Source organism: Columba livia, unplaced genomic scaffold (assembly GCF_036013475.1).
Source record: "Columba livia isolate bColLiv1 breed racing homer unplaced genomic scaffold, bColLiv1.pat.W.v2 Scaffold_133, whole genome shotgun sequence".
In the NCBI taxonomy this organism is placed as follows: Eukaryota; Metazoa; Chordata; class Aves; order Columbiformes; family Columbidae; genus Columba; species Columba livia.
In genome coordinates, this window is record NW_027043029.1 from 680,231 (window position 1) to 707,500 (window position 27,270).

The 27,270-nt window shown below is 55.8% G+C and overlaps 1 protein-coding gene and 1 long non-coding RNA gene across 2 annotated transcripts; both read left to right on the forward strand.

The window, feature by feature from the left end:
- The first annotated feature begins 1,053 nt into the window (after nucleotides 1–1,053).
- Nucleotides 1,054–4,440, forward strand: LOC135577671 (cilia- and flagella-associated protein 52-like). Its single transcript, XM_065047799.1, has 6 exons — nucleotides 1,054–1,067; nucleotides 1,486–1,634; nucleotides 1,765–1,816; nucleotides 2,182–2,446; nucleotides 3,626–3,777; nucleotides 4,401–4,440. Exons 1-6 carry the CDS (start codon nucleotides 1,054–1,056, stop codon nucleotides 4,438–4,440), a joined length of 672 nt encoding a protein of 223 aa, XP_064903871.1.
- Nucleotides 4,441–11,647: 7,207 nt separating this feature from the next.
- LOC135577667 (uncharacterized) lies at nucleotides 11,648–12,290 on the forward strand. The gene is made up of 2 exons (XR_010469337.1): nucleotides 11,648–11,791; nucleotides 12,076–12,290. It is a non-coding gene; the product is annotated as an uncharacterized LOC135577667 (long non-coding RNA).
- Nucleotides 12,291–27,270: the final 14,980 nt, after the last annotated feature.

Here is a 27,270-nt window from a genome sequence, read left to right on the forward strand (position 1 = left end):
GCAGCTTTGACCACAGGAACCCAGAGCCTGGTACCATCTGTTGGGATGATTGATACGGGCGATGCTGTCACCCGCCCAAAAAACGCCGGGGTGACGGTGAGCAGCTGCTTCAAAGCAGAAGGCAGCAGTTCAGTTGGAGCACTGGAAAAATCACTGATCTGCAGAAAGGATGATAAGGAAAAAGACCTGAATTATTGATGTTTGGGCACCGGCAGGGATGGCAGCCTCCCCCTTTTGTCCCAGGGTCGCTCTGCATTTGTCTTGTGAACGCACAGCAAATGTTCCCTTCCTGGGTAGTAGCATCGTGACTCTTTCTTTTGTTTTTTTAAACCCACAGTGGATCATCTCTCCAGATGGAAAATGGGATTTTGATCCAAATGAACATTTTTGGCGTATTTTTATTGCTTCGCTTCTCGGCCCAGCACAAAGGATCAGATGTCACCGAGGTGCAGGGAGTGCAGGGTGCAGGAAGCGCTCCTCCCTGCCTGCCGCCAGCCTCAAACCCACATCTTCTCATTTAATGAGAAAATCAGGTGGAGCTTTAGGGTGATGTGCTGCTGATACCGCTGATTGACACGCCTGTGTCACAGCCATTAGTGCTGACTGTAAGGACTACAGGACTACATCCTTGCGTAGATGTTTGAACTTCTTATCTGTTGCCTGCTCTTGAACAAAGCCTATTGCTGATGGGGAAATACGGGCTTAATTTCCCTGCTCTGGCTTATTTCAGAATCCTTCACTTGCTGATGTTATCCTGGTTGATAAAGCACCCGTGCAAGCTGGGCTTGAAACAGGCCACACTTGTGTTGTGCCGGTTTTCTCTGTCCTGGTTCATCTTTCTGGGCATTGATGGTGCTGTTGAACAAAAGCTCGCGGTACCTTTCTAGATGTCACTTTCTGTTGCATCCCTAGGACGAGTGGCTTAGAGCTTATTTCAAAGCACTGTGTCCCATGGCTTTTGAAATGCTGCAGGTCTTGTTTTATTCCAACATTTATAACAAGTATATTATGAACAGACTTTGCCATCATTTCTATTGCCTTCAGCGCTGTTGAATGGGAATCATCCAGTAAGCAAGATAACAAATGACATCTTCACAATGTGAGGCTGCTGTTAGTGGCTGATGTTAAACCTGGGCAGTCAGCACTTTTACACCCACTTTTGTGTCTATTCTATATAACGCATGAAGTTGTTTAGAGATTGAATATGGGGAATAAACGTCACAGCTTCAGCAGAAAGAGTTCTTTTAGTTTCCCTTTAACTGTTCCTTAAAATGAATCTTTGAAGAGAACCCAAACCAGGGGAATTTCATGTGAGAAAGGTGATCCTCCAAAAAAGGCCTTTGTCTTAGCCATGGGGATCCCTGTGGGGCAGATCCCAGCTGCAGGTTAGCAAAGCCGAGCTTTGGAGGCCGATTTGAGCTGTGACAAAGCAAGGAGCGTTTCTGTGTGCCCCTCCTCGTTCCCTCTCCTCTCTGAACTCTCCAGGGGACATTCGGACTTGTTCGTTACCTGCTCCACAAACGACATTCGAGTGCGGTACACGCCGGAACGTCTGGAGCGGCTGCGAATCACCGTCCCCAACGTCACCCGCCACGCGGTCGAGGTGACGAGGGACGGCATGGTCATCGTTTCAGGTAATGGTCAGTCCAGAGCAGTGGTTGCTCAACTTAATAAACATCAGTATGTTAAAACGAAGAGAAGATTAACTTGGGAAAGCGTTTAAATGGAGTTCATGGCGACACCCAAAGGCCTCTTTGCTTGCAGCTGGTGCGATGGACTTTGCTGGCAGCCCCGCTGTCCTGGTGCTGCAGTTGCGGTGAGGGTAGAAGGCAAGGGCTGGAGACCTTGCTTTGGATCAGTGAATTCCGGCAATCCAGAATGCGGTTCAGTCTTATTTAAATTACCTAATTCTAAAATATCAACCTTGTTGTGTGCAGCAGCTTCACCTGTGATGTATGTAGAGCACATTTGCAGAAAGCCGCCGTCCATCGCCATGTGCAAGTTGCTGACACAGGGACTCCTGCAGTCCTAGAGCAGCCGTGCAGCCTCCCCATGGTTACCAAACCGCTTTGTCCACAGCCAGAATCCAAAAGCAATTCCATTTCAACAGTGTGTTTGGGACCGTAGCTCTGCGGGCTCATCTGCAGTACAGTGGTTTTCACGGGTATGCTGGTGATCTAGCAGCGTGGGCCTTATGTGGGAACTTCTTTATAAAAAGGGGTTGGTTTGGAAAGGAAAGAGCGACAACAGTGTGAGGAAAGTCTGTGCGCCCGGGCAGTCTCTTTCTTTCTGTTCATCAGCTTGGAATGACGGGAAAATCCGCGCCTTCGTGCCCGCTACGGGAGAGCCAATGTACGAGATCAACAACGCCCGTAACCTGGGAGTGACGGCAATTGCTGCGACCAGCGACTGCAAACAGATCATTAGCGGAGGAGGTGACGGGCAGGTCATTTGTGCTTCAAAACCTGGAGCAGCTTCGTGCGCTCATCACAGGGCCTGCGAATTGCCTGGAAGTGCTCAGTCAGAACGGGAGCTGTTCTGAGCTGCCGCTTGAGCCAAGGGCTGAGTTCAAAGAGATCAGCTTTTGAGATGTGCTGTTGTTCTCAGAGGGCATCATGTAAAACAGTGCCCCGATTTCTTCTGGCATGGCCGTTTTGGAAATCCTTCTAATGCAGAATATGCTCTTCATCCTTTTTGTTCATTTGTCTCTCCCCTCTATTTGGCTGTATTTGTGCAGCTGGGACAGAATTACAACTAAAGGTTGGTTAAGCAGAAAGGAGAACCGCAGGGGCGCACTTGCAGTACTCGTTGGGAACACAAAAAAGCTGCTCTGCGATGCCAATGGTTCTGTCAGAATCAGTCCTCAGGAAGCTGTGACTTCAGGGTTGCTGAAGGGATCGGGATGCTCTGAGCTTTGAGCAAGTGGCAACTGGACATCCAGATCCCTTCGGGAACTCGGCATCAGCCTCGAAAGCGTGGAAGGTCAGCTCTTCTCTGCCTTTGATGCCCGTGTCGAAATGTCTAAATTTTCCCTGGGATTTGGCCTTAGTGGAATGTCGAGGTGAACAGACATTGCAATGTTTGGCACTAGTGGGACAGGACGTGCAAGGTGTGAAGGATCAAGGCCTCAAAGCAGAAAGATTTTGGCTGTTACCAGCACAGGGAAAAGAGGTGCTTTCAGGCACGTGTTTCACATCGAAGCTTTAAAGAGCTGTTTTGTATTTCCTTCCTGGCATTCTCTGTAGGAAAAAGAGCGGGTAGCTCCTTTCTATTTCATTGCAGCAGCTTTGTGCTTTGATCTTGAAAGCACCACTGGCAATAGATCGTGGATTGGGTGGTTTTTCCTGATCAAGAGCTGTGTAAAATGAAGCATGGGAGAGCGGGCACTTGGCAAAACCAAGGCCTGGGGTTGATGGCCACGAATTCCTGAAGCAAGTGGATTACACTGTGGAGAACTCAGTTGAGCTTCACAGGTCAGCTGCACCAATAAACCACAGGCCAATGGAGACGGTTGGGACTGAGCTGCTGTAGGTGTTGGCAGAGAAAGGCAGAGTTCAGGAAAGCTCCTCCTGAGCTCCGGCAGGACCAGCTGGTGCCAGAGCAGATGTGTGTTGCTGATTTTCAGGTGAGGATCTGGAATATTGGTGAGAAAACCCAGAAGCTGAGGGAAGTTCTGAAGGAGCACAGAGGTGCCGTGTCCTGCATCAAGACTAATAAGAACGACAAAGAGGGTGTCACAGCCAGCCTGGACGGAACGTGCGTCATCTGGGATCTTGAGTAAGGCGACAGATTAGTATTGCGAAGGCACTTGGAGTGCTGGTAATATCTGTAGGGTCACTGTGCCCGGTTTGGGACACCACATAGCGAGGAGGAGTGGAAAAAGAGCATTAAGAGATGAAAACTTCTAGAAAGAACAATTGGGTCAGGGAATGTAGAACCTCCAATTCGAGAAGCTTTTCAGAACAGCTCAGACAAACCTTTGTCTGCGGTTGTTTTCCTGTGCGGGATCCTGCTTGGCCAAGGTGGAGCGGGTGAGTTCCCAAGTTTGCCACTAGCTCTGTTTTCCAGAACTTTGTGAGTCGTGTCGAGCTCTTGCGGATCTGCAGACTTTCTGCACTGGGGTAAGGCCGAGGACACCTTGGCATAGGGAACAGCACCTGGAAAGCATTCTGGGTTTAAACATTTCATTTCGTACGACAGCAGATCAAGAGTCCTACAGGGCAGCTGTGATGGAAACAGAACTGATAGCCTAACGGGCTTCATGGAACCCTGAACTCAGAGCAGTGCCTGAGAATATCCAAGGAGAGAGATCTGATGTACAGCACAGGCAGAGACATTCCAGGCAGGCAAAGTTTGGGTTTAGACGCTGTTGCTCTGTCTCATTTTGGGGTGTTTTGCAGGCGTTACGTGAGAAAACAAATGATCCTAGACAACTGTTGAGGGTTAAGATTGTGGGGTGACAATAAAACCCTGGCAGATGTATTGTTAACCCCCTCTCCCCCCCCTCACTTCCCCCTCCCTCTTCCCCCTTTTCACTAAGGAGAGGCGATTGGGAGGAAAAGAAGCACAGAGAGAAGAGAGTTGGAAAAATTAAAGATGTTTTACTAATGCTACTAATAAGAATAGAGAAAATAATACAAAATATACAAAACCAATCTTGAAAGTCTCAGCAACTGCAGAGCCGGCAACCAAAGTCCTGGACTGGACTCTGCAGCCAACCGGAGCTGGATTCAGTCTGTCACTGGCCTCAGTTCGCAGGGACGACTAGCAAGGTCCTCTCCTAATGTCGGCCATAAGCAGAAGGGAAAAGCAAAGGCAAAAGGGAAAAGGGACGAGATCCTCGTGATCTCCCACTTTATATGAAGTATTCACGTGAATCGAATGTTATACACAGTTGGTCAGTTTCTTGGTCACTTGTTTCTCGTCGCCCCTCTTGCGAGATGTCCATCCGTGCTTATCAATAAGTTTGCATTCCATTGCTAGGTTTACCAAAACATGTGTCTGGTTCTCCAGGAAAATGCAGTTAATATGAAGCTTTAGCTGACAGGCAAATTCACTGAAAGAGAAACTTGTTTTTAACAAAACAAGGACAGTTGTTCTAGCTGCAAAGGCCAGGCCAGCGTTCATGAGGGAGCAAGCGATGAGCACATTTCCTGGTCGGCAGCCGCTGGCTCGTGCCAACGGTCAAGAGAGGCAGAAGAAATCCCTTCAGAACAGCTCCCTCTCAAAAGACATCCTTCTGCTTGATGAACCGCAGGGAAAGGCGTCCTAAACCAGGCACTTTGACCTTGTTTTCAGCCCAGGTTCCCAGTGCTGGTGCACTCGTGAGCCAGTCGCTGCACATCTGCCACCAAGGGGAATCGCCTCCGAGGCCAACTGTGCCGTGGGGAAAGGAAAGGGTGAAACGTGGGGAGAGTTTGATTTAGTGCACAACACGGATAAAGCCATTCTCTCTGCCATTAAAACTGAGGGTGTTTAATTCAGTGAAATGAGATTTCATTCCCCATGACCTGTGCGATTGTCTTTTGAATCTGGGCACGGGCTGCAGTGACCTGCCACAACATTTGAGGTGTCAGCAGCTGCACTGTGGGTGGTAAAGTGGGAAAGGCAGGAGGGAGCCTCAGCATCTCCCATCCCGTGGATGACTTCATCACAAAGGACCAGGGCGGCGCCCGCTGGCTCCTGGGGCGGCTGTTGCCGGGCAACAGAGACACTATATTGTCCCCTGTCACCTGTGCCCCTCGCCCATTTGGTCACTGGCCGTGGTGGGATCACTTGCCGTGGTGGGATCACTGTGGTGGTGGACTCATTTTGGCAGTTGGATCGCTTTTGGTGGTGGGATCACTACTGGTGGTTGCATCACTTTTGGTGGTTTGATCGCTTTTGGTGGTTGCATCACTTTTGGTGGTGGGATCACTTTTGGTGGTGGAATCGCTTTTGGCGGTTGAACCGGTTTTGGTGGTTTGATCACTTTCGGCACTTGGATCGCTTTGGTGACCGGATCGCTTTCATCACTCGGATTGCTTTCGGCACTTGGATCTGTTTTGGTGACTGATCGCTTTCTGTGGCAAGAAGGAGCAGGAGAAAGGCTGCTGGCTGCCCATCCCTCCAAGATCACCTCCGGACAGAAAAGCTCCCGTCTTCCCACATCAGGCTCCGTGTTTTCCGGCAGAGCAGCAGCGATGGCCACACTCGGTCTGCTGGAGATGCTGAACGCCGCCATCGGGACACCCAATTTGGGGGTTGTTGACTTCGTGGCGCTTCACAAGTTGCTCGAGGCCATCATCGGGCAGCTGGGCCAGCAGCAGCTGTCTGTCCTGGAGCCAGGGCAGAGCCCGGCCCCCGGCCTGGCAAAGGACCAGGACAGCAAGGAGCAGCCTGGCCAGGAGAAGGAGGAGGACGGAGCCCTGGGCACAGGGCAGCAGCTCTGGAAACCAGAGGAGCAGCTGGAGGGGACCGGGAGCAACTCCGAGGTCTCCTCCATGGCCAAGGAGCTGATGCCAACAACAACCGAAGAGGAGGAGAGAGCCGTCTCCAAGGTAGATGCTCTTGCTGGTCCCTGGGTGCTCCCCCACGAGACGCCCCCTCCTCCGGGCTCCGCGCTGCCGTCGTGCCGCCCTCAGCCCAAGGGCTGGGTTAAGCCCGAGCTCCCGCAGCAGAGCACAGCGGGGCCCAGGTCCCCAGGGACCCTCCCCTGGGCTCACCCCCCACCCGCTCTCCCAGAAAAAGGCTTCGCTCCAGCACCTGTGGGAGGAGATCAGCAAGTTTAAGGAGGCGCAGTGCGGCCTGGCAGAGGACGTGCGGGCCATGCAGAAGGCGCACTCTGGCATGGCAGAGGACATGCGGGAGATGCAGGAGGCCATGCAGAAGGCGCATTCTGGAATGGCACAGGACATGCGGGAGATGCAGGAGGCCATGCAGAAGGCGCATTCTGGAATGGCCCAGGACATCCAGGAGATGAAGGAGGCGCATGTCGGCCTGGCAGAGGACATGCATGCCCTGCAGGAGGCGCATTCCGGCCTGGCCGAGGACATCCAGGAGATCCAGGAGACGCTTGGCCTGGTGAGCATCCCCTGGTGCCCCGGGAGGGAGCTGGGCCCTCGTCCCTCCCCGCTCCTGCTGCCCTGTCACACTGTGCCCGTGCCCCACGGCCATCGGTGTCAGCAGCGTGAAGGGCAGCAGGAGGGAAGAGTGGGAAGGGTGTCCCAGGAGTTGCTAAGGCACTTTTGAACTAGAGAGCCCTCAAAACAGATCCAGGGGAGGGGAGGAGGGGAGATAAAGCTCTGCCCCTGCAATTCAGCCACGGCCCCCAGGCACAGCCCTGCCCAGCGTCCCTCTGTCTCCTGCCCCAGTTCATTTGGGGATACTCTTTAAATCCCGCTCCCACATCTGAACGGGTGTCCCTCTCCTCGCCCAGCTCCAGGGGAAGCCCCAGGACGCTGCCGGGCTGCGCAGGGACAGGAGGCGGCTGTGTCCCCCGCTCCCTCGGGGACACCAGCCCTCCTGCCTCGGGGCACAGCCTGTGGGGTGGGGTGCTGGGCAGTGATGCTGCGGGTCCCATCCCTGGATGTCCCATCCCCCCAGCTCCATGGCTGGGCTGACCCCGTGATCCCTTTGCATTTGGGCTCTCATGTTCAACACGAGTTTGGCCCTGTGAGATGGTGGTTTGGGGACAGGGACTGGGGACATGGCGGGGGGTTCTGGGGTCTGTCCTCATGGCTGCCCAGCTGCCAGTAAACGTGCTGCCCTTTGCCTCTTCTTCCCAGGAGGGCGGTGGGGGCCAGTCTGCCCCTGCTGAGCCCACCCAGGTGGCCATGGACAGCCAGGCCAGGAAGAGCTCAGCACTGGGGCCGAAGGGACGTGGGACACGGCCTGGGATGGAGACCGGCAAGGGGACTGCAGGGTCTGGCTCCCCGGGGATGCGAGCAGGGACACAGGGGGAACCAGCGACCCCTGCGAAGTTGTCAGGCGCTCCCTCTGATCACACGAGGTCTATTGGTGCCGGCGCCACCACCCCGGGGATGCAGGCAGGATCCCGGGGCACCCAGGCCAGCACCTCGGGGCTGGAACCAGGATCACGGGGCACCCAGGCCAGGACCTGCCTGGGGACACAGCCAGGGGCCCCTGATGCCCAGGCCAGCACCTCGGGGATGCAGCCAGGATCCCCTGGGACCCACACCAGCACCCCTGGGGTGCAGCCTGGGTCCTCCAGCTCCCAAGCCACCATCCCAGGGGATGCCCAAGAGCCGGCCAAGCCCTGGGGCTCCACCAGCACCTCCAGCTACGAGTCGGAGATGCGGGAGGTTCTCTCCCAGGTTGGGCAGCTCGGCCACCTCTGCACTGGTCTGAAAGAGCAGGTGGAGCAGCTTAAATCTACCAAAGCAGAACATGAGGATCTTGAGAACTTGCGCCGGCTCTTCCCGAAGGGAGGTGAGAGCACGGGAGGACTGGCGGGGGTTGTTTGGCGTGGGGTCACCCTGGGTCAGGGGCTCGTCATGCTCAGAGACCCCCTCACCGACAGCACATCCCCTTGCACCATGTCCCTCTAGGCCGGGAGAGCATCACCAGCATCCTGGCCGACCTCAGGTGCCAGGTGTCCTTCCTACAAGACATGGCCAGGGCCCTCCGCGGGGAGGAGGAGAAGGTGAGCCGGCAGCAGTCCCCGAGGGGCTGCGGGGATGCCAGTTTGGGCAGGGAGGGGGCAGCCGAAGGGTCCCCGTGCCGGAATGACACAGGGGGCTGTGCCCTCACCGCCCCCACTGCCGTTCCCAGATCAGCAAGGTGGAGGATGCTCCCAGAAAGACGAGGGGGGCTGGAGCCGGCAGAAAAGCAGCCGGCAGCGGCCAGATGACCCGACAGCCGCGGTAAAAGGATGGGAGAGGGTTTCCTACCCCGCAGGGCTGCGAGGGATCCTGGGGTCTGGGAGCATCCCAGTTTGGGGGCCGAGGGACACCCCCACGAAGGCTAAGCCTGCCCCTGCCCCCATCTCGCTGGCCAGGCCCAAGGGACAGAAGGTCAAGGCAGAGCAGAAGGAGCTGGGGAAGCAGCCGGAGCCGACCCAGGCCGAGCTGGAGCAGTTTGCGGCCAAGTACATGAATAAGTTGGTGATGGAGACAGCGCAGCAGCTGCAGGCAGAGGTGAGGCCCGGGGGCAGCGCTCCCAGCCCCCGCTGGCTCGGGGGGAGTCCTGGCGGGGTCCCGGCCACGTCCCCTGGCTGGATGGGGCCATGGAGCCTCCACGGCACCTGGGCTTGTGGGCGGCATCCAGCCCGGCTCAGAGCTGATTCCTCCTCCCCTGCCAGCAGGTGGACGAGCCGAGGGCGACGGTGCAGAGCGGGGGACACGAGCACGCAGGGTGCCACTTCTGCAGCCCGGACACCAGGGTGCTGCTGGGGAAGCTCCTCCAGCGCTGCGAGAAGCTCGAGGAGCAGGTGGAGTCCCTGGCCCAGAAGGCGGGCGGCAAGGCGGACAGTTATCCAAAGTGGAGGAGACAGGTAAGGAGATGCGGTGTAGGGGGCTTGAGCTGCCAGGACCCCCCAGGCATTTCTGCTTTGCTCTAACGTGGGGGAGCCCCTCGCTGCCCCCCTAATTGGCTTGTCGGAGTCAGCAGCGCGGAAGGGAATTAAAGCCTTGGAGCAAATGTCCTGCTTGCCCTGAGGGCCCGTGGCCATCAGCCAAAATACCCTGGGTCTGCCCCCGTGGGGCAGCCACCCCCTTGCTCAGCACCGCCTTGTCCTCTTAGTCCCTGCAGCAGGACGAGCAGCTCAAGTGCCTCCAGACCAGCATCGTGCAGCTCCAAAAAGGCTACGAGAAGTTCGGCTCGGACCTTGCAAACCTGCAGCAGGATCGCCAGCAGGAGCAGAATGACGTCAAGGTGGGTGGCTGTGACGCGCAGGCAGAGCCCAGGCTGGGACCCCAAGGGGTCTGTCCCCCTGCCACCCTGCTCGCAGCCCTGCACAGCTTCCCCATGCCTTTCCTGGAGGTTTCTGATGGGGTGGGGAGGCAGGGGGTGCTCGGCTGGCCGGGGGCAGCTCCGACCCTGCCGTGGCATCACGGGCTGCTGTCTGCCTTGGAAGGCTCTGTCCCAGGCCCTGGGGAGGCTGGAGAAGAAGCAAGCAGACAAGGAGGAGCTGCTGGTGCTGGGAATCGATGAGGTACGGGCTCAAGGGGCCCCGGTGCCAGTCAAGGGTGTCCCGGGCAGGGTGACAAACACCCCTTGTCCCTTGGGTGCCGGCTGGCAGAACCAGCCAGGGGGAGGGAGGATTTCTAGCCCGGCTGCAGGTCCCTTGCCAGGTCCCTCTGTGACCCCGAGTCCCTTCGGCTGGTGGGACCAACGCCACGGGGGTGATGGGGTGAACAGGACCACGTAGCCACTTCCCCTCTCCTGTTGTCTCTGCATCCTGTCCCCACCGCTCTCCTGCCTTTCCCTGTTGCTAGAAAGCAGACAAAGCCGCGCTGGCTGACAAAGTCAGTCGCAGCCAGCTTGAGGCGTGCGTGGAGCGGCTGACCAAGATGATGGAGGAGGTGACGAGCCGGGTGACGGGCCAGGAGAACGGCTGGCTCCAGTTCCAGAAAGAGCTGCAGAGACAGATGGACTGCAAGGTGAGGGCTCGTCCCCTCCACGCAGCACTGGCACCTTGGGGCCTGGCAGCCTAAGGCAGCATCCTTGCGAGGGTCCCCCCTCCCGGCTGTGCCCCCGGGGACCGCCATGTCCCATCCTGGGGTAGCTGGCTGAGGGTGTCACCCGTCCACAGCTGGACCGCCGGGAGCTGGGGGCGTTCCGGAAGCAGCAGGAGGAGCGGTGGAAGAGCCTCAGCGGGCAGCTCCAGGAGCAGGCGCTGCAGGCAGAGCGTGACAATGCCGCTGGGATTAGGAAGTGAGTGCCATGGGGACAGTGGCGGCTTTGGCAGTGCTGGCCCTGTTCCTGCTGGCTGTCCCGGCTCGTGCCGGTGTGGTACCTGGCGTGGGAGCCATGTGGGCAGCGCCCCTGGGGATGCTGAGCAAGTGGCTCTGCCTTGTGCTCCTGCCAGCTGCAGCTTCGCAGCGATAGAGGCGGCACAATGAGGGGCACGTGTGGGAGGAGCCCTCCTCAACCAGTCTTGGGGGGTGGGTGCAGAGGCTTTTTGTGGCTGGTGTGCAGGTGGGGCTGTGCCCCCCAGGAGCTCCCCAGCCCTTTTCTCCCCCCTCCAGGCAGCTGCTGCCTGGTTTCCATTGCCTGTCCTGTGACCGGCCCCTCAACATGCTGGCGCCTGGACCGTGAGTAACTGCCCCCCGAACAGGGAGCACCCCCCGACCCCTCCCTGGCGTCGAGTGACACATGGGGTGCCACCTGCCGGGCCCTGAGCACCCCCATGTCCTGTCCCACAGGGAGCGGACGGGCGAGTGCAGATACCCCACTGTTCCGCGGAGCTGCGGGGGCCCACACACCGTCACGCCCCCGCGCTTCCAGCCCCAACCGCCCAGCACCCCACGGCCGTCCCCATCCAGCGCCCGCCGCCCCAACAAGGTAGGGATGACAGAGGTGGGGAGGGGGATGCTGAGCCTGCGGGGGGATCTGTGCCTCAGTTTCCCCGGGGAGAGCTGGCTGGGGGAGGGTTGCTGGGGGATGCGGAACGGGGCCCCGTGTTTGGGTCACACTCTCTCCCCTTCCCAGAAGGACGCGATGCAGCTGTCGGGCCAGGACGGCACTGATGGGAAGCGGCAGGACGAGCAGCTCTCCATGATGGGGGGCTCTCAGCTGCCCACAACACCAACGGCCACCCCAGAGACCTCGACCTCGAGGAGCCAGAAAAGTATGGCCCTGTCAGGGCACCGGGGGGCAGAGGACACCCCGCTGTCTGGGGGGACGGGTCTGTGCCCACAGCTGGGCAGGGTTGGACGGGGGTCTGGGCTCTGGGCTGGGCTGTGGGGGCAGCACTGGCTGCTGGGGCAGCCGGTCCCTGTGGTGGAGCTGGAGGGAGCTGGGGGGACATGTGGGGTGGTGCTGGGCAGTGTGGGACAACAGCCTGTGTGCTTCAGGGTGGGGGCAGGACCCTGTTGGTGGGTGTCTGTGGCTGACCCTGCCCCTCGCCCCCAGGCACCGCCTCCCCGCTGCTGTTAGCCGTGCTGAAGCGCCGACCAGCCTCATCTCCCGGACGCCTCACCCAGGCACCGAAGCTGCTGCCGCCCATCCAGCCCCCCCGCAGCGAAACAACCCCCTGACAGCCGGGCAGGACGGGGGTCCCGGCCCCGGTCCCACCGCCCCGGGCGCTGAGCAGGCAGCGGCTGCAATAAATGGCGATGGGCAACCAAGCGCCGGTGTGGTCTGAGTGGGGGTCCCTGGGGCAGGATGGCAGAAAGCCCCCTGTGTTTGCTTTTCCAGGAGAAAAATAAGTGCTAAAAAGGCGCTTTGGGGTGCCCAGGTGGATCCAGTGGTATCCAGGGTCCCCAGAGGGAGCACGGGGAGCAAACCAGTGGGCACCAGGGCAGAGCCAGCAGAGGCCCATCCTGCACCCCGGCTGGGGCTGAGGTGTCCATGGGCTTCAGAAGCACCCCTGGCACTAACTGGGGGGACGGGGTGAGGGGGCAACCAGGGGGCTGTGCAAGAAGCCGGGCTGGCTGTCGGCAGCCGGAGGAGGGGAGCGCTTTGCTCTGGGTCGGGGGATCCAGAACTGGGGGGACGCAGCAGCTTCGTGCCCCGCCCCGGGGTGCCCACAGCCGCCGTGTCGCAGCGCTTTGCAGTCGCAGGAAAGCACCGGGCAGCTCGAGTTGATGGGCGCTCAGTTTCCCCAGCCAGGCGATGCCGGCGGTGCCAGCCCAGCCACCCAAGGCCCTACAAGAGACAAGGGCTGTTCATAGAGCCAAGCAAAAGTGTGGCCCGTGGGCAGGGGAGCTGCCAGCCCTGCCTGCCCTGCCTGCACAGGCAGGAGGAAAGCCCCTGAGCAAACCTCCTGCATCCCAAAACCGGGGATGCTCAGCCCAGCAGAGCTGGCACTCTGCACTCTCCAACTGAAGCGGAGCAGCTGAGACCGGGGAGTGGACCAGACATGTCCCTGATGGAGCCACGTGCCAGGGGGTTCCCACCAGCCCCCCAAGGGCAGTGTGTCACGGAGAGTCCTCGCAGCTTCATTTAAGGGACAACAGAGTCCAAAACAACTTTCATTAAACCGGCGAGGAACAGGGTTTTAGCACTCCAAAGTGACTTAAATAAAGGTTCGGATATCAGCTGAGGAAAATTATTTGAGGGGCAGCAACTGATACAACCAATCAGGCGGTGCACAGCGTGCACACACGGGGCTTCACTCAAAACAAATGCCGGAGCTGGCCCTGAGTCCCGGAGAAGTACACACTTGCCTAACACGGCGCGGGATTGTTTTAAAGAGATAAAGTACGCGTGCAAATGCGCACGGAAAGTTACTCGTGCATATGTGCACGGGAGGAAAATACACCCGCGATTCCGCGAGAGTCAATTTATACGCGCTCAAATGGAGCGCGGAAAGTTATACGTGCATATGTGCACGGAAAGTATAAATATACTCGCAATCCTGCGAGAAGTTTTACTTACACCCGTGGCGGTGTCAGCATTCAGGACACAGAACCACGGGCGTAGTTATATGCGGTGCTTTATTTCAGCGCTGGGAAACCAGGGGCTCGCACCCAAAGCTGGTTCCGACCACTGATTCAAACTTCACCATTTTATACAATTTGGTTACATACATATTCATTGAAGTTACAACGTGTATATTGCATATTCATTAGGTTACACAATTATTTCACAATATCAGTTGCAACACCTTGGAACTACTCTAAGCATGCGCAGTGTCCTCTGGTGGTCGTTCAGGGGTCGTTCCTGACAGCGCAGGAAAAGCGTTAGTCTGAGAATCCGCTTTGGGATGGTTCTCCCGCAGGTTGCTCTACCTTCAGTCACTGACAAAGAGCAGGACAAGGACAGAATTGGAGTCACAGAGCTGCTACTCACCATGCTCAACTTCTTCTTCTGGGGCCCACAGGCAGACAGCACCTTGCTGCTTGTGTTCACTTTCAGGAGATCTCCACTCGTCGTGCCAAGATGAAAATCACCATCATCGTCTGTCATCTATAAGAAAGCATAAAGAAAAAGTGATCACGGTCTGGATCCTGAGACCCGTGTCCCACGCCTGACACTGGGCTGCATCAACAGCTTTAGTTCAGTGGATTGCCAAGAGTTCAACTGGGGGAACCCAGCCAATGTTTCTGTTCCATCACACGCACAGATCCAGAACACTGCTGAACGCCAGACACTTTCTAACCAAATCTAGATCATATTTGGAAGCATAAAAATCCGGGTGCCGGAGCCCGTGACCGTAACACGTGCTGCTTCTCTTGAGGAGCATCCAGAACACTCTTTCCCAGAGGCCGTGGGAGATCAACTGCCATGGCCAATGCTGAGGAACTTCACTGCCGTCACGCGCTTGGGACCAACATTTCCAGCATTATTAGAGAAACTCGTGGTTTTTCTCTAGTCTGTACAGAGTTTCTTAGTTTAGCAAAGTCATCTTGGCTGAAACGTACCTGAACACACACGCTGATTCCTCTCAGTTGCCCCGCGTAGCATTCAGATGGATGGATTGTTTTAGTTGCTGTATCGAGTTCCCACACTCGAATGGTGAAACTATAAGAACAAACAGAGTGGGATCAAATCCACAGATGCAGAAACCTCCAAGTTTTTTCAGTACTACAAGAAGTAAAAAGCCTTCACAAGGCTCCATTATTCTGATCTTTCAATACGGAGAAAAAGAACAATATCAGAGAAGTCTCTTATGGAAACTTCTTCCGGGTAAATCAAAAATCTTAAGGCTTCAGCAAAAACATATGTGAGGACACTTTCAACTCTTTTCTAGTGCAATTTAATTGACGATGTCAGAGACGATGTCATATCTTTGAGCAGAGTCACCCTTACATTTCCCAAAGTGCTAAAATTGCAAAGGCGAGCACTCATAAGTGCGAGTGCAGCCAAGAGCATCCAAAGCCGTCCCTGATGTACAGGGAGGTGCAGGCCCTCAACGCGTTTAAACGTCAGCCTGGATATATGGGCGCTGCCGCAAATCCTTGCAAAACGCGACGTTTTGTACAACTTTTGTTACAAGCCAGTGACCAACTGTACATCACATCTGGTGAGGACAGGAGATCATCCAACGACCGGCAAGACATCATTGTTTCGACATTAATTAGCCATTGATCAGGGGCACTCATTGACTGCTTTTCTTGTGTAAACACTGGCAACTAAATATGTTAAACACTGCACGGGGAATGCTGAGTACAAAATCCTGCTATCAGGAGCAGAAGTGACGCACGTGGGCCCCTGTGTGCTGCTCTGAAAACATCTTGTTACATGGAGAACAAGCAGAAATGCCTTAAAGCTACAACCTGACGGGTATTCATGAGTCCATTCAGAGTAAAAAGAAACAACACAAGCACACAGTTGCTTAAGTTTCCTTGTAGTTAAATAAAGACTCTTTGTCAAAGGAAATAGGGCCAGGGGTTCTCTCGCTCTGCTCGTTCCTCTCCACAAACCCTTACTTTCCAGCAGTGACAAACACCTCGTCCCTGCAGCTGGAGCACATGACGACGTTGGCATTGCCGGCGCTGCGCGGCGAGGCCGGGCTCCCGCACACAGCCTCTCTCTTACTGACGTCCCACACCATCACCCTGCAGGAGAAGAAAGCCTTGAAACAGCTTCGCTTTTTGACATTGCTTGGAAGTCAATTACTAAAAAACAAAAGCAAGACAAAGCCTATTGTCCTGCAGTCTGTTCCTACCAGGACACACAACAGAAGTAACTTTGTAGAGATTCTACCCAAGAAAAAACTTGTCACCAAAGTGTGGAATTGCAGTTTACATCCCCTGCTCCTGAAGCAAGGCTACGTGGATTTATCAGATTCCTTCTGCGGAGCACGACTCAAATCGTACAGAATCACAGAACAGCTTGGGTTGGAGGGACCTTCCCAGCTCCCCAGTGCCCCCCTGCCATGAGCAGGGACATCTTCAGCAGCTCAGGGTGCTCAGAGCCCCGTCCAGCCTGGCCTGGGATGTCTCCAGGGATGGTTCAGCCACCACCTCTCTGGCCAACCCGGGACAGGCTCTCACCACCCTCCCTGGAAAAACGTCTCAGGCCGCCCATAGAATCTGATTCTCGTCAAAAATCTTGTGCCAAGAAGCGGAAATCCTTACCTGCCGTCGTCCTGGCCTCCTAGGGACACAAGATAAATGCCTCTGGGCGAGAACGAGAGTCCCTCGACTTTGCCCTCGTGCAGCGAGAGCCGAGCAAGTAACTCCTGCTTTGGGAAATCCCAGAGGATGACGTCTGCCTGCGGGGCAAAGCAGAAGGGGGGGATGGCAGAGCATGAGCTGTAACTCGCAGGATCAGGGAGAACAACGTTCTCTGGCAGGAAAGTTGTTCGAAGGAGCCCAGCCCAAGCTTCTCTGCAGCCCTGGGCACCCCTGACACAAAGAGGCTTCAGACTGGGTGCTGTAAGAAGCATTATTCCAGCTGAGCACTTGAGTAGCTCTGCTTCATTTCAGCACCTACATTTACCTGAGACACTGAGTATTTGACTTAGGTTTTAAAATACCGAAAGCACTAAAACCTGATCCCTTCCAAGTGTCTTGAGGTCTTTCAAATAGGCAAAAATAAAACGAAAAGAACTTGAGAGGTCTGGAAATGCAGGTAGGTACCTGTCAAGGGCTTTTGAAAGTCCTAAGCAGCTCTGGAACTCAGGTCTCACTTGAAATAAACCAGCATTTATTAATTGATGTCTAATGAGATTTTGGCTGCCACACGCCCACAACCCTTTGGATAAAAAGGACTGGAACTAAAAATCCCTCAATCCTAGGGAGACTGCTTCATGTTTTACAAAAACATAAAGGCACATCCAGCAATGGAGTAACTACAATTTCCCATTCCCTTCAACATCTTCCCATTGCAGATATTTATTTTCCAACCAAAGAAAAAATAAACGAAAGGTGTTCCCACCACTGGCAAGCCAACTCCAATTTCTCTGGTCAATACTAAGCGGTTAAAATCAGAGCATTACCCACCTGGAATCCAATGCAGGTGACTTGTCCTGAAGCGACGTACATCCCATCCCTGGACACGACAACGCAGGACACGTTATCGGCGTGGCCGTGCAAGAAACTCTGTTTCTTAGTGTCCAGGTGCTGAATCAGCACCGTACAGCCCAGGGGGTACAGGATGTGCTCCCTGTCGGGGTGGCAGATGAGGCCACGGGGAACATGTCCTGCAAGAGAAACGGGTGAAAGATCCGCTGGCTGCCAACAGTTCAGGGGCTGCAGAAACCACTGGCTCCCCACGGTTTACCTCACAAGGCGAGGCGGGGGAAGGAAAAGAACCTTCCAGTTCTCCCCAGAGCTGTTCAGCAGAACAACCCCGTGTCGAACAGCACGGTCACCCTTGTAATAAGTGATGGCCAAAATTGTTAATGTTGAACAAATCGAGTAGGATTCAATTATATTATGCATATTGTTGTAAGCAGTAACTGCGCTTGTGCAAGTTTGATTATGTTTTGTAGAACCTTGTAGTAGTAGTTAAGCCAATGCCTGGATTGCCTGGATGGTGCCACAGATAACAGGACTCCCGGATGGTGCCACAGATAACAGGACTCCCGGATGGTGCCACAGGTAACAGGACTCCCGGATGGTGCCACAGGTAACAGGACTCCCGGATGGTGCCACAGGTAACAGGACTCCCGGATGGTGCCACAGGTAACAAAGTTCCAGAGACAGAAATTCCCAGCGTGTGAACGAGCGTATAACATATATAAGCACACAGGAAAAGTTGAGTGGTGTGCCTGTTGGCGGAACTGAGCTTCCCCCGGTCACCCAGCGCTGTTTTGCCTAATTACCGCTTGCTAAATAAAATCGATTGATTGGCTCAAAATCGATTTATTGGCTCTTATTTATAACAAATGTGATCTGTGTGTGGCGCAGGAGCTTCCCGTCCACTTGCTCCTCCATTCAGACAGGTGCTGCAAGAGAGGGACAGAGAAAGAAACAGTTAGGACCGGATTAACAACCTCGTCATCCCTGTCCCCAAACCTGCAGGCGGCCTAGGAGGCCTGATCTAAGTTTGGCTCTTCTCCCTCTCTTTGCTGGAATCCTTCACTGCACAAATTTCTGTCATGAACACTCTCTGAACCAACCTGATGTGTTCATAGTTCCCAGCCCAGCGTCCATTCCTCAAGGTACCTCAGCATTTCCCTTTGAAACCACACCTGAGTGCCATCCCGTCCTGAGCTACCTCAGCATTGCCCACTGCAGCCTCCCCGACGCCATCTCCTCCCTGAGCTCCCTCAGCCTTTCCCGCCAAAGCCTCCCCGATGTCACCCTTCCCTGAGGTCCCCCAGTCTTTCCCGCCAAAGCCTCCCCGATGTCACCCTTCCCTGAGGTCCCTCAGCCTTTCCCGCCAAAGCCTCCCCGATGTCACCCCCTCCCTGAGCTCCCTCAGCCTTTCCCGCCCAAGCTCCTTCCGCGCCGTCCCGCCCTCAGGCTCCTCCGCCGCTCCCGCCCCTCGCGCCCCCTGGCGCCCCCACGGCGGCCCCGGCCCCGCCTGCGCCGCTCCCGACCCGGCGCTGCCCCCTCCCGCTCGCTTTCCTCCCTCTGCCCTGCGGCACCGCGGGCTCCCCCCTCCGCCCCACGGCCCCGCCCGAGCCCCGCGCAGCGCTCAGCCCGGGGCTCCCTTCCCTCACAGCCGCCCGCGTGTTTCCCCCTCGCCCCTTGCCCGGCCCGGGGCCGCGCTCTTGCGGCTGGCTGCCCCTCGCCTTCCTCCTGCCGAACCCAGCCCGTCCCTCCCCCTCCAGCCTCCCCCCTCAGCCGGGACCGGGGCGGCCCCGTCCAGTCTCCCCGCTGTCCGCCCGCCCCTCGCTCACCGCCGGCCCCGCCGCTCCTCGCGCGCTGCTCCCGCCGCCGCACCGCCGGCACGCGCTCCTCAGCCCGCGCGCTTCTGCAGCGTGGCCCCGCCCATCCCGCGCAGGAGCCAATCCCGTCCGCGCCCGCCACCGGGCCCCGCCCCCCCTCCCGGCCCGGAGCCGCCGGCGGCCGCAGAGCGGCGCTGTCCGCCCGCAGCGCGGCCCCGGCCCCGGCGGGTCAGCGGCAGCGGGGCCGGGAGCGCTCGGGCTGCGCCCGCCCGGGACGGCCCGGGACCGAGGGCTCCGCCGCTGCAGCCCGTTTCGTGCCGTTTGCACCCCGGCTTACACGGCTGCAGCCTTCCTGCTGCTGCAGCTCACACATCTTTCTTCCTTCTAACCGCACAGCAGGTCACACTCACAAACGTTCCGTGCTCGTTGGCATAAGAACATCTGCAGAAGAATCTACAAGCATTACACAGATATACCACCGACCACAGCTTTCTGAGCTTTCAGGTTAAAGTTCCTGCAGATACCCATGTTTCAATCAAACAGACACCACCAGCAGAGCTGCTGCCTCTGCCGTCTTTGCTCAGAAAGCAGTGACAACACCAGAAAACACATTGGCAGCCGGTGCTTTGACCAGTGAAGGTGGGATCTACAAAAGTCTGATTGAACCAAACAGCCTGAGGTCTTTATCAAGCTGCACATCTGCCAGGAATGCTGAAACGCAAGAGTTTACTCCTGCACTATTCCACAATGGAACAGCCGCTTCATATCAAAAATCATCTCAAAGTTCCAAACCGGTACATTAAAAAGCTGTCACTAGGTTTTAGAAGACCACTGCAAGATCTTATTGCTTTTTGAGTTAAACCATAATTTTTCAATAAACCAAAACCCAAACAGTTTCTGCAGTCTGTTGCTCATCCTCCTGTTCATTCATTAGCACTGCAGCAATCAGTTGTTATACGACGTGTCACCAGAGGCGATTGAAAAACCCCAAACAAAACTTATTGAAGCCCACGGACCCCCCGCCCTCCCTGCCCCCCTCACCCTGAGCCCCACGATCAGCACCTGGTGCGGGAGAGGAGCACAACTCGACAGACAGAGCCAGAAATGCGACTGCGGGGAGAAGGAAACACCAAGGGAGTTACAGCTTCCTTAATGTTCCAAATCTGATGTCTTTCAAACCAAAGCTTGCGAGCGGTGGAGGAAAAAGCTGAGACGACTCAATGTGAGTGACAGAGCATAGTTGACTTTATTGGTCCAGGGTACACATATTTATACAGATAAACTAGATAAAGCATCTTATATACAGCATAAAGCATCCCGTATACAGCTTACTAGATACAGCATCCCAGATACAGCATCCTAGATACAGCATCCCAGATACAGGATCCCAGATATAGTATCCTAGATACAGCATCCCAGATACAGCATCCCAGATACAGCATCCAAGATACAGCATCCCAGATATAGCAACCTAGATACAGCATCCCAGATACAGGATCCCCGATACAGAATCCCAGATACAGCATCATAGATACAGGATCCCAGATACAGCATCCCAGATACAGCAACCTAGATACAGCATCCTAGATACAGCATCCCAGATACAGGATCCCAGATATAGTATCCTAGATACAGCATCCTAGATACAGCATCCCAGATACAGCATCCTAGATACAGAATCAGAGATGCAACATCCTAGATACAGCATTCTTGATACAGCATCCCCGATACAGCGTCCTAGATACAGCATCCCAGATACAGGATCCCCGATACAGAATCCCAGATACAGCATCCTAGATACAGGATCCTAGATACAGCATTCCAGATACAACATCCTAGACACAGCATCCTAGACACAGCGTCCTAGATACAGCATCACAGATACAGAATCCCCGACACAGCATCCTAGATACAGCATCCTAGATACAGGATCCCCGATACAGCATACCATATACAGAATCCCCAATAGAGTATCCTAGATAGAGCATCCCAGATACAGCATCCCCGATACAGCATCCTAGATGCAGCATCCCAGATACAGAATCCTAAACTGAGCAACCCAGATACACCATATCCGATACAGCATCCTAGACACAGTATCCTAGATACAGCATCACAGATGCAACATCCTAGATACAGCATCCCAGATACAGCATCCTAGATACAGCGTCCCAGATACCGCATCCCGGATACAGCATGCCGGACACTGCATCCAAGATACAGCATCCTAGATCCAGCGTTCCAGATACAGCATCCTGGATAGAGCATCCCGGATACAACATCCTATATACAGCATCTTAAATACAGCATCTTAGATACAGAATCCTAGAAACAGCATCCCAGATACTGCACTCCAGATACAGCATCCTAGATACAGCATCCCAGATACAGGTTCCCAGATATAGTATCCTAGATACGGCATCCAAGATACAGCATCCCAGATACAGCATCCTAGAGAGCACCCCAGATACAACATCCCAGATCCTGGATACAGCATCAGAGTTGCAACATCCTAGATACAGCATTCTAGATACAGCATCCCAGATACAGCATCCTAGATACAGCATCCTAGATACAGGATCCCTGATGCAGAATCCCAGATACAGCATCCTAGATACAGGATCCTAGATACGGCATTCCAGATACAGCATCCTAGATACAGGATCCTAGATACAGCATCCCAGATACAGCATTCCAGATACAGCATCCTAGTCACAGCATCCTAGATATAGCATCACAGATACAACATCCTAGATACAGCATCCTAGATACAGCATCCCAGATACAGCATCCTAGATACAACATCACAGATACAGCATCCTAGTTACAGCGTTCCAGATACAGCATCCTAGATACAGCATCCTAGATACAGCATCCCAGATACAGCATCCTGGATACAGCATGCCGGATACAGCATCCAAGATACAGCATCCTAGACCAGCATTCCAGATACAGCATCCCGGATAGAGCATCCCGGATACAGTATCCTATATACAGCATCTTACATACAGCATCCTAGATACAGAATCCTAGAAACAGCATCCCAGATACAGCATCCCAGATACAGCATCCCAGGTACACCCTCCTAGATATAGCATACAAAATACAACATCCTAGATGCAACATCCTGGGCCAGAATAAGAACGTCTGCACCACGACAGGTCAAAAGCCCCCGCGGGGCAGCAGGAAGGAAGCTGCTGATCGAGGCCGTTGCTGCGGCACTTCTGTCAGTGCTCATGGGCCAGAGAGGAAAAGGCGACTCATTTCTTCTTGTCGTTGCAGAACGAGCTCCCTGGGGTCGTGAATTACATCAGGCTGCAAGTGCTGAGCAACTGGGGCCACCCGGACTACACCTGCCTGTATCGGTTCAGGGTGCACGGTGATCCGCCCAGAGATGGGGGAGACGTTCCTGTTTCTTCTATCAATAAATTCCATTAATGTTCACCCAGTCGAGTTCCCGTCTGCTTTGCCTGTGATGCTGCCTGGTCCTCCCTGAGCTCACTGGAGCTCCCCATCCTTCTCTCAACCACCAGCTTATGGGAGACTTCAGGAGCACACAGCAAGATTGTCCTTGTTAGGGAAAATGGAAAACTCAGCCACAAACCTGCAGGAAGCCTGACATGCACACACTTGCTGCGACACAGGAACATCAGCAAGGCCCTGCCTGGACACCAGAGATTAAATTAATGGACCATTTTCTTGTGCAGGAATAAATTAAGGATCGACTGAGTGGAACCATCTGTTGTTACCTGTTTTCACAAGAGGCACATGCTGCTTCAGCTTCCACTTTCAGTCTTTTGCCGATGAGAAAATGGAAGTGTGTGTTTTTGTAAGAAGGAAACCTTAATTGGAAAGTTGGTTCATGAACTGTTTTGCCTCTCTGGGCACCTATGGACTGAATAGCCCAGGAACCGTTACAGAGTGATGAGCAAAGCAATCCCAGGACACTTAAAGATCCCATACCCACACCAGTCTGTCCTTCCTTTTGACCCGAGCTCCCCAAGGCCCAAGGCCACAGAGACCCATAGAGATCCACAGGGACCATAGGGACTCATAGAGACCCATGGAGACCATAGAGACTTATAGTGACCATGGAGACCATAGAGACCCATAGAGACCCATAGGGACCATAGAGACCCATAGAGACCCACAGAGACCATAGAGACCCATAGATACCATAGAGACCCACAGGGACCATAGAGACCATAGAGACCATAGAGACCATAGAGACCCATAGAGACCCATAGAGACCATAGAGACCCATAGAGACCCATAGAGACCATAGAGACCCATAGAGGCCACAGGGCAGTCGTGCGCTCGGGCCGCACCAGGGAGGAGAGAGCAGGACCAGCGCTTGGCACCGAGGGCTGGGAACAGCAATTTGTGCTCTGAGCTGGGGCTTAGTCCATGTGCGAGCCCAGCACGGGTCCAGATACCAAACTGAGGGTGTTGGTTCACCCCCGGTGCCACACACACGGCACCTTCTTCCATCGCCTCCTCCGATGAGCTGTTTTGCAGTCCCTTCCAGCTCAGCCCAGCTCAGACACCTGCACTCTGGCTCAGGGCTGCCTGGGGCTGGTGACCCTCGGGGCAGCAGCAGGAACCGCTCTGACCCTGGTTGTGGGGCTGTCCCTGGGCTGAGCCCTCGGGCCCAGGGCTGCTGAACTGGGCCATGGTGGGGCCCAGGGGTGCTGAGGTCGACAGGTCCCCATGGCCTGTCTGTGCTGGGAGACACCTGCTCCTGCAGCACCCCTGGTCCTGATCCCGAACCTGGTCCATCCTCACCCAGAAGTACACTTTAGTTTGGGGTTTTTTTTGTTAAAACTGAAGTTAATTCAGGTAGAGGCAGAGCCTATTTAGGAGTTTTGGTAGTTTGGGGACAGAGGCCAGTGTGGGGCTGGGACCCTTGGGGGTGAGGGCTCTTTCTGCCCCGTGCCCTTGGCCTGGCGCTCACAGCTGGGAAGGGACTGTCCAAACTCCTGCCGGGAGGAGCCAGATGTGGCCACCCCCGGCACAGCCTCAGGGTCTGCTGCCAACCTGCCCTCAGATCATCTCTGCCCAGCTGGACATGGCCCAGGAGTCACTGCCAGTGCTGCTGTTCTCCATGGGGCAGCGTGGTGCTCAGCAGGCACAGCCAGAGCTGCTCCTGTGCCTTATCTTGTAAGCGATCAGTGTAGTTCGTAGTTGCTTTTGGTGGATATGACCAGAACTTCACAGCTTAAAATTGTAGCAAATCCAGCTTACAAGTAACACGAAGCAAAGAGTATATTAAAAATCATACCACCTTAAGTCCCTAAAGAATTGATTATATTTAGTGTGCCTCTACTTAAGGTAAATGATTAATATGAAACTTAAATTGGTCTCATCCACTGAGCTGTGAGTAGTAAAACCATTGCCATACAGCTCACTTATTTAGCAGGGAGAGCTCACAGTGGCTCACCCACGCTGTCGTATTTATGGAATGAATTGATAGACTCATAGACACATTGCATACAGTAGTAAAAGTGTCTGAGACTTGTACGCCCAGAAGTTCCCGGCGTTCATCTGCTCTTCTGCTTCCCTGTGGGTCTCCTGGCAGGAGTTCTTGGCCTGGGTACGGCTCAGGCCCTTCCCTCCTCCGGAGCCTGGACCCAAGTGCTGCGGGTTTGGCTGGGGGTGATTGGGGGATCGAGTGCATCTGCCACCCCTGGCAGCCCAGAGAGAACTGAGCCAGACAACGGGACTCCTTTCCGCAACATCCTCAGAGATGGATGCTCCTGGAGCAAGGAGATGGCACTGAGTGTGTCTGTGACATCCCCACCATGCACCAGCCACTGGGGAAATGGAGCGATGCAATGGACTGTTCAAGACTGTGCTCAGAGCAATGGGTGGTGAACTTCTAGAAACTGGGATGGAAATTTAGCAGCCATGTGCCCAGGGCTGAGCTGGCCTGAGCCTCCCAAGGGGACCTCCTGACCCTCCCCACCCAGGCACAGGGTCACAGTGGGGCCCTTTGTGACCTCACTTGGTGACACCCACTGCCCCGCATGTGATCGGTGCAGCTGCGGGCCCAGCCCACACTGTCCGACAGGACGGTGACAGGACAGGGTGCGAGCACGGAGCTGGCGAGAGCCCCGAGCGTAGCCCACGTCTGTCAGAGAACCAGAGAATCTTCTTGGTTGGAAGTGACCCTTACGATCATCGAGTCCAACCACAACCTAGCTCTAGCTGCCCCCGGCAGACTCTCTGCTGCCCCTGGCAGACTTGGAGCAAGGAGCTCCTGAGCGCAGCTCACGTCTTTCCCCAACGAGGAGCACACGAGACAGCCCACACCTTTCATCGCTGCCTCTGGCAGAGCTGCAGCACCAAGGCGTTTTGCAGAAGCATCCGCCTTCCCCATCCTTAGTCCTAGCCTTTGACTGCAAAATGGCGGAGAGACCCCCCAGCCGCCCCAGGGTGGCCTGGCAGGAGGAGGTTGGGGCTCCCCAGGAGCTCAGATCTCCACTGGACCCCAAGCAGGTGGATGTGGTCCAGCCACTGCAGATCGGTGAGTCAGGGGCCCTGGTTGTCTGGCCAGGGTGGGGCCCAGCTATCGCTCTCTGCTCCACACCGGGATCACGGTTCCCACACGCTGGCAGGGGGTTCCATGGGTGGTGATTATGCTGCCTGAAGCCCAGGGCTGCTCAGAGCTGGGAGCCGGCCCCAGCACAGCCTCTGCGGGCAGAGGGGACCCAGCTCCTGCTGCAGGGCACGGGCAGCGAGAGGCAGCTGGGCGGGCAGGAGGCAGCCGTGCTGCGGGACGGGGACCTTTCCTGCCCGTCTGAAGCGAGTTCCTCACCCGCTGCACTGGGGGCTTTCCCCGTCCTGCCTGGCTCCAGCATCTCAGCCGGTCTGCCGGGCACCCTGCAGCCCCGACACGCACGGGGAGACTGTGCCGGGGCAGCGGGCACTGGGATGGACATGGGGCAGAGCTCCTTCTGCTCTGTCCTGCCTGCAAACCCTCTCTGCAGCCCTCCCTGCTCTCCTCCTTTATTAGATGCTGGCTGGTTACCTGTCTACCAATTCGAAAGGAGACGCGTGGACTCCATCGTGTCCTTTGTCAGCAGCCCAGAAAAGGTAACCATGGCCGTTTGGAAGGCGGCTGAGCCGGTGTCTGCTGACAGGGGCTCTGCTGCGGGTGCTGGAGGGTGCTGGCTGGGCAGAGCTGCCTCTCCCAGGGCACTAATTGGCACTGCACCCCCATGCTGTGGTGCCGCTGGCTGTGTGTCCCCATCTCACGCTCCCTGTTTGTCTCTCTGCTCCCTGGCTGCCAGGAGGAGAGCCAGAAGATTCCGTTTCTTCAGAACATTTGTGACCTGTGCTACAACAGCAAGCGCCACGGCCCTCCACAGGGCCTAGATCTCTTCTGCCAGAGATATGGTCTGGCAGAGAATATCAAGGTGAGGGGATACGTGGCGTCTCTGGGGAAGGGGGCGATGCCCCCGGCACCCTGTGAGGACAGCGCTGGGCAGGGCCAGGGGCTGGTGGCGCTGGGTGCTGGCAGCTGCAGGTCCCATCCCGGCTGTGCTCTGCAGGTGCTGCTGGAAGGGGAGCCCAGAAACAAACTGCGCACGGCGGTGCGGTGGAACGCCATGCTTGCCATTGCCGAACTGAGGTACCTGCCCATCCCTCCCGGGGACCCTGCACGAGATCTCGAGGCCCTGCTCCAAATACCAAAGTGTGACTGGCTCCTCTCTCTTTGCAGCGCAGTGGAGAGGGCGCTGGAGGGCAAGGAGGCAAGCCTCCTCCAAGCCTGCTTCTCTAGTGTCTTCTTGCTTCCTCCAGAAGAGAAAATGCAGGATATGGGCCGTTATCTCTTCTTAAAAGTAAGTGCTTGGTGAACTGCAGGACCCAACAGTCCCTCTGGCTGCTCCCTGTTCACCCCATGCTGATATATAACCAGAAAGACAAGGCAGGGTTGGTCTCAGCTCTGCTTTCACACCCTCATGCCTTCATCTGCTGACAGTTGGCCTGGCCACATCCAGTGCCAATTGCTGCTCTGCCCGTAGCAGATTATTTGCCCCTGAGTCTCTCCCAGACACCGAAAATCAGCACAGGAGTTGCCTCTTGGCACTGAGAGTTCATATCAGTCCCCCGTGTGTGAAACAGATGGCAGGAAACACGGCCAAAACTCGTTGTCTCCTTGCAGACCATGGAAGCCATGGACAACATGCTGCAGGCGTTGGTGCTCGGCTCTTCAGCCTCCAGAGTCAGCGAGCTGCTCCAGAATATCTTCCAGGTCTGACGTGTGCAAAGAGTGGGCTTCACAAGGGCTGTTCTTCACCCTGGGGACAGGGTGTCCGCTCTGGAGTGGACAGTCCCACCCGGTGCCGTGCAGAGAGCGCTGCCGGGAGGGTGCCCAC

Coding starts and splice junctions, on each gene's coding strand:
- LOC135577671 (XM_065047799.1), top strand. Junction 1,817..2,181: donor GTCCTGGTGCTGCAGTTGCG/GTGAGGGTAGAA, acceptor CTGGTGATCTAG/CAGCGTGGGCCTTATGTGGG. Junction 2,447..3,625: donor GCGGAGGAGGTGACGGGCAG/GTCATTTGTGCT, acceptor GCTGATTTTCAG/GTGAGGATCTGGAATATTGG.